Source organism: Branchiostoma lanceolatum, chromosome 9 (genome assembly GCF_035083965.1).
Source record: "Branchiostoma lanceolatum isolate klBraLanc5 chromosome 9, klBraLanc5.hap2, whole genome shotgun sequence".
Lineage (NCBI taxonomy): Eukaryota > Metazoa > Chordata > Leptocardii > Amphioxiformes > Branchiostomatidae > Branchiostoma > Branchiostoma lanceolatum.
Window position 1 is genome coordinate 8,417,369 of NC_089730.1, and position 13,318 is coordinate 8,430,686.

General features: G+C 41.1%; 1 protein-coding gene across 6 annotated transcripts in view; it reads left to right on the plus strand.

The window, feature by feature from the left end:
* The first annotated feature begins 728 nt into the window (after positions 1–728).
* The window catches only part of LOC136442578 (pre-B-cell leukemia transcription factor 1-like), a 58,566-nt gene continuing 45,976 nt past the window's right edge, over positions 729–13,318 (plus strand). For 2 of the 6 annotated variants that reach the window (XM_066439506.1, XM_066439508.1), the window contains exons 1-2: positions 731–1,389; positions 1,559–1,632. In XM_066439506.1, the coding sequence (XP_066295603.1) occupies positions 1,142–1,389; positions 1,559–1,632 (322 nt within the window). In that variant the 5' untranslated portion in view covers positions 731–1,141. Of the gene's footprint in view, positions 1,390–1,558; positions 1,633–13,318 lie in introns of all 6 variants that reach the window. The other 4 variants (XM_066439512.1, XM_066439509.1, XM_066439507.1 and 1 more) reach the window with 4 other exon arrangements.

A 13,318-nucleotide genomic window follows, 5' to 3' on the forward strand; every position in this document is an offset into this window, starting at 1 on the left:
ACGTCCTTGGCAAATAATCAGACGATTAATCAGAAGATTCGCTGCACCGACTTAGATAAAAAAAATCAGTTTCGCTTAGAAATCTAAAAAACGAAATGTTCGTGCTTGCAAACTTGGTTGTAAATCATCATAAAATGACAATAGAAAGAAAGAAAAAAATATTCACGTGGTTATCCTGAAATACACTACAAATTAATCCCATTGCTTCTGCTAATTTTGCAATTTCATCATGGGTCATTAACCCATAAGATTATCGATTAGATGATCTAATTCTATAAATATCGATATGATGATGAAAAAATCATGAATATCGTTCATTGTGCTATTGACGTGTTTTGTGATTCTATGTCTGTCTCTTCTTACATTAATGCTAAATAGATAATCTGAAAATTGCCTATCGTTATGCAGCGAACTGAAGTTCAACTTACTCCTCAAAAATGATATGCACTGCCTGGAATTTGAATGGTAAGATTTTCTATTTGTTGAAGGCCATTAATCAAGCACGGCGCTATCTTCTTAGAGGGTCTCTGTTTTACCGCTTCCAAGCTGGACGTCGTAATATCAAATGACGTCATTGAGTAAACTTGTCAGCTGTCTGAAATTGAGCCAATCAGCGGTCAGAATTTTGACCCTACGCTATCGAGCGCCGTGGTGATTTGCATATCAGACATCAAAATCTCATCTTTTAAAGCCTTTTTTGCGCTGAAGGTACCGTAAACTACATTCCTACTACCTTTGCTATCTAAACTGTGATGATTTTTCGTCTTCTTTTATGAAGAAAACGTTGTAAACTCTTACAAACGTGAAATATCGGCCCACATATAAGAAGTGTCAATCATCGTGCTGGGCGTGGCTAGCGTGCAGCTCTGTGACCCGTGCGAGGTTGAGTGGCAGCTCGGGCTGGACCGTGCGACGATCAACCCTGCCTCCGTCCCCGGCGAGCTGTCCGTCAAACTCCGAATAAAAACACTCCATTTGTGGCGGTGCATCGGGGTTTTACTGCACGGCTGAACGGCGCCGAGTCCCGTAGTAAGTCCTCGCGGACCAACGTCGTTTGAAACCCGAGGACAAACCGACCAGGATCGTGGCGGGTAGCGAGGAATTTCGTGAATTTTTTTCGAAGCGCGGAGCTCTATCCAACATGGAGGATCAGAGGTACCAGCACCCGGTAGCTTCCGTGGCTAGCGCGATGCCTCAGACCGGCACGACTCTGGGCCAACACCCCGGGGGGATGCCGCCTCACATGCAAGGGATGGACAACCGGCCCCCACCGGACGGGCAACAACAACCCGAGGGGGAGGGGAGGAAGCAGGACATCGGCGACATCCTGCAGCAAATCATGACTATCACCGACCAGAGTTTGGACGAGGCGCAAGCAAGGTTGCCCGAGTAAAAAATGTCAAAGTTTTCCTCACAAATTTCTTGTAGCAGACTATCTCTTTCTTGTAGTTGTTCTTACTCTCATCTTATTGTGATTTCTTGATTTGTTGTGTTTTGGCAAGTTCTCCGATCCCGATTATCTTAGTCGTCTTGGTTTTTCTTTCTTTCTCTCCTTCAGGAAGCACACGCTGAATTGTCACAGAATGAAGCCTGCACTCTTCAGCGTTCTCTGCGAAATCAAAGAGAAGACCGGTAAGTTTTCTTCATCTATTCCCTTGTTTATATATTGTTTATACATTTAGCGAAGTATTTGAGTGCTACACGCTTTGTTGTTGTTGGTGGGATTCGAACCCGGGACTCCCGTCCTGTCCTGTCCTTGCCCAGCGCGATCGCCGGACTCAGACCCAGGCGTAGGTTCCAAACTTTCCCTCCAATTCCCGGCCGGCCAATGCACGGTGCGCTCGTCGGGGCCATCTATCTATTTTGTCGGCAGACGCTAGAAAATGTGAAGCATGATGAATAATTACCGCTGAAAAAATGTCCGCTGACACCAGCAATCGACATAAATTTTCGCAACTGACGGCCGACTGCCACCAATTTTCCGCCCTCTGGCCTAATGATCGTGTCAAAAAAATCTTCGTGTCCAGTTTTCTATGACTGCAAACCACGATCAGTTTCAACAGCAAGCGCGTCCGTCCTTCACTCTAATCCAGTCATTGCCTAACCTGATTTACTATGGGATAATCGAGATGTGTTTTAAAACCCGTGCTTGGCAATTAAGATCTATTTTGACCAGACAAATATGGCCCATAAAATGAAATATTATCACTTGAGTATATGGGTGAAGGCCGCACGAGCCTATCGTAAAGTACTGGTCAAGCACCGAAATGCTCACCTTATGAACCTTTCAGCTTTCCGATTATTTTCATGTTCTGTGAATTTTTTATGAGTCTTTGAAGTTCAACGATGTACTTTTCTTTGTCTTTTGTGAGTATTTAAAACAGACTAAACACTAAGCCTAAGAAAATGCCACCTAGCCCTTCTGTTACTTACCTACATGTATGTACTGTACTAGATTCTTACAATGATTGAAAGGGAAAGTAATGTGACTTTACTGATCATTTTTGTTTTCTGATTGTTCAAAGTTAAGGAACAGTATTTTCTATTAGAAGACTTTGTTCTATTTTTCCAACTCACAGTGTTTCTGTTTGGTTTTGTTATTTGTTATCAATCATTGTGAAATGTTATTTGTTTATGCTGCCATTTCTACCTGGTTGAAAATCACTTTTCCATTCATAAGAATCATTATTGGCCGGGACATTTTCCATTCATTTAGCAATAAAGACTGTTCATGATTGTGACACACTTATCTCCTGTCAGATGCATTTATGTATAGTTAGAATTTAAACTGAGATGTCATTATTTCTAATTTTGTGATCATTGCATTGATTTTCAGCATTTAGTACACAAAGATGTCATGTTATACTGCCTATTAGTGCTCGAACACTTCCTATGACAATGGTGTGGTTGCGTTTGAGATTTTCAGTGTGGTATAAAGCCGGGCTGTACTTGACATGGGTTTTGTTAATCTCTGAACCGGCCTTGTACAGATTTTGAGGGAAGGTGACAACTGTGCGGTTCATATGTAGACTCTGACATTGTTTGGCAGTCCCTGGGACCAAACTGTCATTCCTGGCCACTGAAAGAAAGACTAACCACCGTTCTGATTGACAGGGTCATACCTTCCTGTCCATGGTATTCAACATGCCAATGGCAAAGTCAGTTGGTCAACTGTAAAGTATTGACGGTCATGTTTAATCCTAGTTATGCCATTGCCGTATTTGTTTCTATGAACAAATTTGTGTTGGTCTTTGACTGATCATTAGAACATGGTTGGTGTTTGGGTCAGGCCCTAGCATGTGCTACGGCTTGTGAGTTGGTTTTAACACTTTGTCCTTTTTGTTTTTCGTTTTTTGCTGAGTGAAAGTAATTACGTCTTTAGCTGGATTGCTGATTTGTTTGTACTTAAAACAACAGCACTGTTGTGGTATTCCCAAAACAAGAGAAGGCCGGCTAGATTCTAAAACGTGATGTTCGTAAGTACTGTATGCGGAATACCAAAAAGAGAAAGGCAGCTAAATTCCTGGACGTGATCTTTGTAGGATCTAGGAGTACCATGTCTACATGTCATGCAGCTACAGTGGTAAAAAATACCACTCTAATAACCGGTCAGGCTTGTCTGCGATCACGGCTAGGTGGTGTGGTTTTGGCGGAGTATCCAGCATACCAAAGCGCTGGATCTTTCAGCTGGGGTGCAGCTTGAGATGTTGACAGGGGTCGGCACAATTTCATCACCTGGTAGTCTTGATGTGGCCTCCCTGTTCGTGGGATAGAATCCGTGCATATGATTGACAAGGGGGTGCCTTCTTCCTATCCAGATAATAGCGGCCCACTCAAAAGGATGAGTCCATTCAATTTGGGGATATTGGATGCATTGCTTAAGGGGACTGCTGCACTCTTGGTGAACCCTTTTACCAATTACTGAAAGACTACCCAAAAAATGCCACACACCCATACTGTAATTATGCCATACATGAACTAAGCTTAGCTGTCCTGACTTCGGTTGTCCAAAGCTGAGTTACTATCTGTGAAACTACAAAATGGTCATGTGAATACCAGTCAGATTATACTGATCTAGACATGCTTTACCTCAATATCTTTGTGTGCGCTGCCTGTCAATGGGGTTTCATAGTGAGGGAATCAAAATTTGGGAATGAATGGCCAAATAAGCCCTGCAGAAGACATTAGAGGTGTCAGAGTGTGATGGGTAATGGGTATGAATGGTGGAGACCAGTTCATTTAGACTCCATTTCAGTTGCCAGGGTAGATTTATTTCAGCTTGGTGTAATCCAGGACAGTTTGTTTTTCATGCATAATTAGACAGAGATCAGAACAGGGAATGGTTGGACAACTGTACTCAGTGTCTGTGGGAATAGTAATATTCAGAACATTGAAATAAAATAGTGAATAGTAATATTCAGAAAATTGAAGTAAAATATTAGAAAGAATTCTTGTAATCCCTCGATCAAATGTCAGAGACATTAGAGTCGATTCCACATTACCGAGAGGGTGTTTGTTGCCTTTTGTTCTAACATTTGTGAAACCTTTGTAACAATCTAAGGGAGATAAGTGACTGTTTAGAACAATTTCCAACATTCATGTGATGTTCTAAATAGTTTCTGCTGTGTTCCAACATGTTAGACAAATTTCTAACATTGCACATGTTATTTGTATTATTTTCGAAACTGTTGGAAAATAGGTTGATCATTTGTTCCTACATGTTCCAACATCATAACAACATGGTATAACTGGGTCAGTGGGATGGGAACAGGGTAATTCACACATCCCTTCAAAGTATAGGGGATTAGGCCTGGGTGCCATGCATAGACACCTGAAGACAAAAGTCCAGACGTGAAATCTAAAAATATACAGAGGCAGACAATAGAGTGTGATTAGCACCTACTTTTATGGGGGCAATAACCCAAATCCACCATTTGAAAAATGATGCAAATTGTTCCAACATGTTTGAACAGTGAAACAATCACATAGATGTTTGAAAATTGTTCTAAGTAAAGAGATATTTGTGCAATTACTTTCCAAATAGTTCCAACATATATAAATAAGTTCAAACATGTTCAAACTTTCATTCTTGATTGTTTGAACAATTTAGAACTATTTTGACTTGAATAGTCTTTTATCTAAAATTGTTTGAACTCACTAGCAATATTACCTGAAAACCCTCTCGGTGACATGGAATTGGCTCTACTGGATCTGTCATTTGAATTTGTGAAAATGGATAGTGCCCAAAAGAGAGTCTGAATCAAAATATTGACTCAGTTTAAATCACTCCTAGATCTTTTAAAAAAGCTGATTTTATGAGTATTGTTCTGACAACAACGATTGAAAAAGAAAAAAATTATTGTAGATATGAAAATGCTCTCCTGAATTTTTCACAAGATGGGACCATAACAAATACAGAATCACTACATAACATCAAAACAAACCTGTATATTGCTGTGGAAAAATAGCTCATTTTATGGTAAAAAGTTCTTTATACCCTAGTTCTGAATTATTCTGCTTGTTACGCATGGAACCATGACTGATACATCTGGAAAAATTTGTCACGAAAACAGTTAAAACTAGTCAGACAAATTGCTCTACAGTGTAGAATATGACAAATATTTGACAAATGTATCCTCAGTAGAAAAAGGAAGATGTAATCTCTCAGCACATGTCAGTTACATGCGAGACAGATAACAATCCTGTGTTCCAAATACATGTACTAGTGTGGGAAAAATCTGTCAATGGTGGCTGGGAATATGAATTACAGCATCACAGCGGGGAGGGTGTGGTTAAGGCAATTGTCACCTATGTGTGATTCCCCTTGCCTCTGTTTATCGTACATGTGTGAAAGCTTCCACAAGGGGATGTCCAGCTTTGAGCTGATTTTCTACCACTGTTTGGCAGTGGAGGGCAGAATTTTGTGTTGATAATTGGCGTGTGGTGAAAGGTATTAGCTTTTCTCAAGCCTGTGTGACATCCTTTGTCATGTTCAACCATTTCATATGCATTTATTCCAAAGAATGGGAAGACATCTGTGGTTTTGTGCTTGTGTTTTTGTGAAAAATTGTGCCTTGCCACAGAAAGGATGCTTGTAGGAAACAGATAGTAAATGTTGTGTGATCTGTATGCTTGATGAGCTATACCATAACATCTTTAGACATGAGAGAATTGATTTCCTCAGACATCTTTATTATTCCCCTAGTGAGCTCTCCTGGTCAATTAATGACCAGACAACCGCTATAATCTATCCCATCCCTGTAATATCTCTGCTATTGCTGTGTCTATTACCCCATTCCAGACAAAACAAGAAGGAAACGACTCGTATATTTCCTTTGCATGGATCTCTATTTCAGTATTTGATGCTATGTAAGTTATAGTGGGATAAAATCATTCTAATTTGTGGAACATCCTTGGCTTTTTATGGAAATGTTAATACTGCTAATGTTTATGTCTACTGGAATCATATGTAATGGTTTTTCTGATGCAGTATGCTGAATTCAATATGGTGGCAGCCTCCTGCATTGATCCGAACCTTTCCATTGTGACTCCTTGATGTTTTAGTCATGTATGGAACCTTGATGGAACAAAATCCTTCTTGATGGACTGTATAATTTCCTGCATTCTGCATGTCAGTCATGCTTATAAGATTTTGTCAGAAAAACACAATGACTAAGTCACTTGTATGCCTTTGGAAACGTCCCACAGAAATGTTCAAGCTTGTGCAATTTGCTTGCAGGAATTTTTGATTTCTTAGAATTAGTAGGAAAATGTGTGCCCCTTTCACTGCGCTATTGAAATCGTTTGTACCTGCAAAGCTGGCCCTAGGCATTTTCTTTCTACCTAGTAAGCACACAAATACAGGACTGGGAAAAACAGTGAATATGGTAGCATTCAAGTAGACTTTCAATAGCTGAACTGGTGAGAAATAGAATTTCACTAGTAAAATGTATTTGCTATTCAGTCCCTGGCTGTCAAACCTTGCCATGTTAAACATAAATTTCTCCCAGAATACCGGAATTTTTTTGCAGCAGTACTTGTGAACAGGAGAGCCCTCTGGATATCCCACACCCCACCAGGATGTATGCAGAAGGCATGCTTCAAGAACATCCTGTGGAGTGTGCCCAAATTTGCTTAACCTACTGGAGAAAAGACCATCTCAAAGTTGTTATTTTTTCCCCCTGCACATCATATTTATGCCCGGTGTTTGTTGGGAGGGTGGTCAGATTCAGCGGCCTGGCGCAGTTGGAAGCTGATAAGGCACATTCTATCCGAGCTGGTACTCCATGCTAATTAAGCCTGGGGTTTGGAGCAGGAGTTTTTCAGGCATCCATCCATCATGCCCGACAGCCCGCCCCAAGGGATCCAGGTGGCTGCTGGCATGGAGTACCTTATCGCTTTTTCCCTCCCGCTTTTAGATTCCTGCATGGGGAGAGAGAGAGAGCTTTTTACCTGATTCACCTGATATTTTTTTTACCAGCCAGAGTTTGTGACAAACAAAAAAATGTTGAAAGAGTACGCTTCTTCAAATTATTCAGAAATATAAGAATTTCTGTATAACAAAGATTTTTCTGTATGAACTGAATTCAGGATGAGAGTGCCTTTCAAAATGCAATATTCTGTTATTTATTTGCAGTCACATTTGATTTTCGTATGATAGAAATCTAAGTGCATTTTTTCCTAAAATAAAATAACATTAGAGTTGGCTACATCATGTATTTAATACAAAACTAAACCAGCACTACAGCATTGTAAGTTGAAAACACGAGAAGAAAATTTTCAAAATGGAATAATGAAAAGAAAGCTCGTTCATGTACATTTTTGGGGTGTTTCCTTGGCTGTTTATGAAATCTAGTGAAAATCATATCCCTGGTGCAATTACAGCGCAGGTCGGCCATCTCAGCTCTGCGGGGTGCTCAGTTATTGAGTTGAACTTCGGTGTCATAGGCAACGTGCAGTATTAATGTGTTCCGTTATTAGAGTGAACAGGGTTATGCCACCGAGTGTTTCGGATCTGTTTGCCGGCATTGCACAAAATTGACTTTGTCTTTTAGAACTGTGTGTGTCCTCAGGGGAAGTTGTGTAGGTGGGGCTTGTGCAACATAACAGCTTTCCTGTATATAAACCATGTCTGCTCCAAACATCCAACATAAAGTCTGGTCGGAAGTCAAAGAAGATTTTAATATCAGATAAAGTTGACAGTCGTTCTTATTTGATAAAATGTATCTACTGAACATTTTGACACCTGGCTGTACTTGATATAGCGTCGGAGACTTTGTGACTGAAAAATTAATGAGCATATTCTTAACAAGGAATTAATATGCTAAAAGTAATATATGGTTGTTGAGATAATGAAGAGAAACTGTTATTTGCACTTCTTTGTAAACCATTTCTAGGTAATTTATAAAGAACAGTTACATAATCCAAGAAATGGGTTCTTTTCATCAGTCAAGGATACTATATAAGTTGACAATTTGAATCACAAATACTGGTAATGCTTTTTCCCTCCAAACCTTTTCTCCTGTGGCAGTAGTAAATGTAGTACCAGCTATACTTTTTTTATAAACAGGTTGCTAGATTAATCTGTGTGAGATATGTACTGCCATTTGTAATCCTGATTTTACCCGTACGAAATCCCTCGGATTTTTGACTAAACCTCCACCTGGCGTTGGATACAGAAGAAAATCCACTTGGCCCTTCTGCCCCAACTTTCATCAAAAACAACATTCTTGTCCTGGCCTTGTTTGTTTTTGTAGCATCCCAGAAAAGGAAGTAGCAACTTAGGAAAGAATGCAGGTAGGACAGGAGGTTTGTACTGGACTAGAAAACATCTACTCCTTGTTATTATCAGTATGGATGAAACATACAACTTGCTTGTTGGGTTCCTCAAACTCCTGTGCTACTCGAGGACAAGGCATCATAAAATAAACTTTCAATTCTGTTGTTTTCTTTATCTGTGGTTTATGATATAACATACATTCGTTACTCAAATGTAAGGTTTTTTGATGAGCAGGTGAGAGATTTCACTCCCAAGGTATTCAGACTGTGGGCCTCCTTGCCTATTGCCTCACTTTTACTGCCTACACTATCTCCCACTCTTGTCTGTCTTCTTCTGCTACATCTCCAAGATAATAGCAGATTCTGTAAATAATTGATTCACATGGGCTATCCACCTTTCCACGCTGGTGGCTGTGCAGAATTTGAACCTTTTGTCAAAGGAGGAGTTAAATTGTCCCCTTACTATCACGGTCACCCTCAGATTGACATGTGAAGCGCCTGGCAGAGATGGTAAATATTGAGAGGGCTATTTTTGTGCCACCTTTGTGTAATAGGGGCTTTGAAGGTATGGATTTTATAATGAAGATGAGAAGTTGCCGGTTTTGTTTTATTTGGGACACGCCAGCTGTAGGATGTTGATGCAGACCCTGATGTGACTTGTTTGCCAGAAGGGATCGATTTTCGTCCAATTTCTGAAAGATGGTAACACTCTACCCAAACTATTTGCCCCCAGCTGTATCGGGTTTCAGCCTGGGCAGGGTCATCGAGAGTTCAGGCCTGAACTGAGGCACAAAGTGAGCTGGGATTGCTTCCTGCAGCGAGATATCACCCCAGATAAACACCAAAACCTGGCGCCTCAAAAAAACGTCTGTGGACGAAACTTGATGGGAAGATTTCCGGCAAAAAATCTCAGATTTGGACCGGTCTCTGGGCGGATTTTTGAGGCCTGCGGAAAACATGTTCTGCCTTACAAAGCACGACATTTTCGTATCGGACTGCGCCAGGGGAAAAGCACCCGTTTGACCAGTTCTGTTTACATGCATTTGCCTGACAATACAGTTCAACGGGAGCTAAACTGCATGGCGGAACTGGCGGACCTGTGAAGTAGACAATGGGGCGTCTTAAACCATGTTGTCGAAGGTGTATGTTTTGATGACTTTGCTCCCATTGTTGGACATGGTTATTATTTATCCCAACACACTCTGTCCTTGGAGGAAATGGGTTTGTTTATCTTGGCTGGAGGGGTTTGTCTTACAAAGGGGTATGGCCAGCCCATGAACCTTACAGGGACAAGTGGCACACTCTAGCTCACTGCCTTGAATGTTGAGAAGCAAGGAGGTAGAATTTGAAGTTGGAAGAATTCAACTGAATTCCTTATAACCAGTTCAAGGCAGTTTTATGTCCTTTTCTACATGTTAAATAAACAAACAAGTAAAAAGTATATAAATGTGTACAACTTTCGTCCCATGAAATTTTTCTAGTCCTAAAACTTTAAAACGTCGTAATACTCCACTCTACTCTTTTCTTGGAATCCGTCACTAGTTCTACTGCAACTGAAACATTAGATAATCAGAATGAATAGTGGTTGCCCCTCAGAATGGCAGGAGGGGTTTTTGTTGATAATCCTTCTTGATCTCAGCAAATGTTCCTTCAGAAGCCGTGAAACCCCCTGAAGTAAGAAGCAGTCGGACAGAACACATTCGTCTTAGGATTCCTAATGAAGGTTCTGCGTTTTGTAATGAGCAGAATGGCCGCCCCAGGGAGGTGAAAGATGGTTGTTTGCAAAGATGAGGGAACTTTACCATCCTTCATAGGGCAAGATTGAATCCATCAGGTTTCAAGAATTTCATTTGTGAAAAGATTTGTTCCTATTTGCCTTCATTGGCACTGGAGTATGTTGTACATCAACTCAATATTTTGACAAAGGAACAAACTGGAAAGGATTCTCGGTGGATGAAAATGGAAAAAGATTCAGATTATGAGAAGGATAATTGAAATTTCAATTACCATAAGAAAGAAGACCTACAAGTACAAAATGGAGACTTTAGTTACATTTATATTCAGTTGAACAGGCTTGCTCTTGTATGGTTACTGTTCTAAGTAAGGGCAGACTGGAGTAATTTTTATAGCAAATCAATTTTTTCTAGACCCCTCTAACACCTCAGGTTGATTTTGTTTTTTTAAATTACGGCCCAACATTCTTCTTGGGATGGCACTGATTGGATTCTGGTGTCAGATGTACGGCAGGATTTCTCCACTGGGAATCAGCAAAAATAATGGGGCAGAATTTTTCATGCTGCTTCATTACCCACATCATTACTGATGCCCAATTTGGTTGATTTAGAGGACTTTTTGTCGAAGGAATTAGTAGCATGGAAGGAGAAAGGATTACATATTTATTTCAAGTTTTGAATTCCTTATATAAATCAGTGATGAGACGAATATTTAAGATCTGAGAAAAAAGATTTCACACCTAGTATTTGAGTTGTAGTATAGCCTGCCTTTTGCGTATTTTCACATTGTGTATGGTATGCAGAACGGCAGCTATATACATACATTGTCAAGGCCACTGCCATCCATGTGGTGCACGTAGATTGCAGCCCCAATAAACTGACCACAAAATAACCAATTACATAATCTTACGGGTATGTAAAGTTTACGAGAGCCGGGGGTATGTCTGAAGGGGAGATCGTGGCCCTATATGTGGACGGTAAGCAGTCACAAAATTCATTTCATTCCATGGTCGCAACTTAACTCCAATCTTTTAATAAACATAACCGGTATATCAGTCCTTTTATGAACCAGATCACGTATGACAGTCTACCCGGGGTTCAATTCAAGCTGGAAGGGTAAATGTACATTTTTAATGAGGCATTGAACTAAACGCTGAGGGTGCTTCGCCCTGTCTAGCAGTGCGAGCGTCCTAGGTTGGTAATTACATTTTCCTAATGTGTCAGTGAAGGTTAACAACATCGCAGGGGTCCTGCCTGAGTGACAATGTCAGGACCGCTGCCAAACATGATCAGGCGGCTGATGACATAATCACCAAGGACAGGCAGGGAGAGACAAGAGAAAGGCAAGTTTTGATTGACATTGGGGAAGCCCTACTCACCCTGGGATTTCAGAATATTGATGTGAACAACCGGCAAGGTGACATGTGGTACTGCTGGCTGTCAGGACGCCTGACAAGGTGTCTGCCCACAGGGCTTGGTGGGCCATCACTGCACAGGATCTTGTGACTGTATCAGGTACAAAATCTCAGCAGTCTCCTGGCCCTAATCCGCATGTGTGCCTTCTCACCCTCTCAACACTGGGATCTGCCAGTGGAGTACCTACACAACCTTCACAAACACACCGCAAGGCACATCAAAAATATGATCTTTAACAGACATTAAAGATTTTTCCATAAATCTTCTGGAGTGACAGTGATACTTGTCATGTAACAGTGACAGCTTGAGTAAGCGAGGGCAAAGGATTTGCTAGAAAAATGAGCCATTATAGGAAGGTGACATCCAGGATTCTGGGTGGGCTGATTTGACATTTCCACTGTAACTGACACAACCACGCACCAGGGTAAACCAAGTACAGTACTATATGTAAAATTGGTTGTCGACCTTGTAGCCAGTCACCTATGGAAGGGAGTAGAAATGGAAAATTTCACCGCAATTTGAATTTGGCAATGGAAAGTAGCAAATTGCTGGGACACTAGAAACACATTTAGTTGTTGACTTGTTCTGTTAACATGGTTAGAGTGGGCTGTAATACTAAGACAAGTGTTTGTAGTTACAGGTAGAGCCAGCAGTCATTTCTGCAACATCACTTAAAAATAGTACAGTTCAGCACATGCACCTGGAAATATGCTGTAGCATATTTTAGTAATCGCAGCTCTTTGGAAAGCCGAAGGTACTACAGAAGGGCTTGGATCTCAGTGTGACTTTGATGTTGTAGTTTGGTAGTTGCCATTTTGCTTGCAGGTGGTCTGTGCTCTGTTAGATTACTGTGAAGGTCAAGAACGAGGGCCAAGTGATTGTTTTCCCTTTTGGCTCCCATCCCAATGCACAAGAGGAGTGTGAGCAAGCGGAGATGTATTTAATGCACAACACAGAAGAATGTTTTCACCTTTAAGTTTCCCTGCACATTCTCGGAGTGGATTGAAGCGGCAACCAAGAGCAGTGGGCAGAGGAAGGTGGAGGTAGTATTACACAACCACATGGGCCAAACTGTAAGGGGCATTTTTAGAATTCCCCTACTCTGGGAGGCATGTGTCCACACACCCCGCTGTTATAAGGGGAGACTGTATACATCACGCACTCCAAAGTGACAGATTCGAACATTTTTACGGTGATATTTTCGAAAAGCGACAGACTCCAAGGTTACATCAGAAGCAACTCTATCAATCCTGTGTGTTTGGATGAATATCTAGGGAGCACTCCGTCACTCTGACTGTGCCTTATTGGCAATGGGTGACAAAGTTGCTGACAAACTTCTCAGCGGATATGCTGCAGGGGGCAGGGCCATGTCAGTGATGTATCACGCCGCT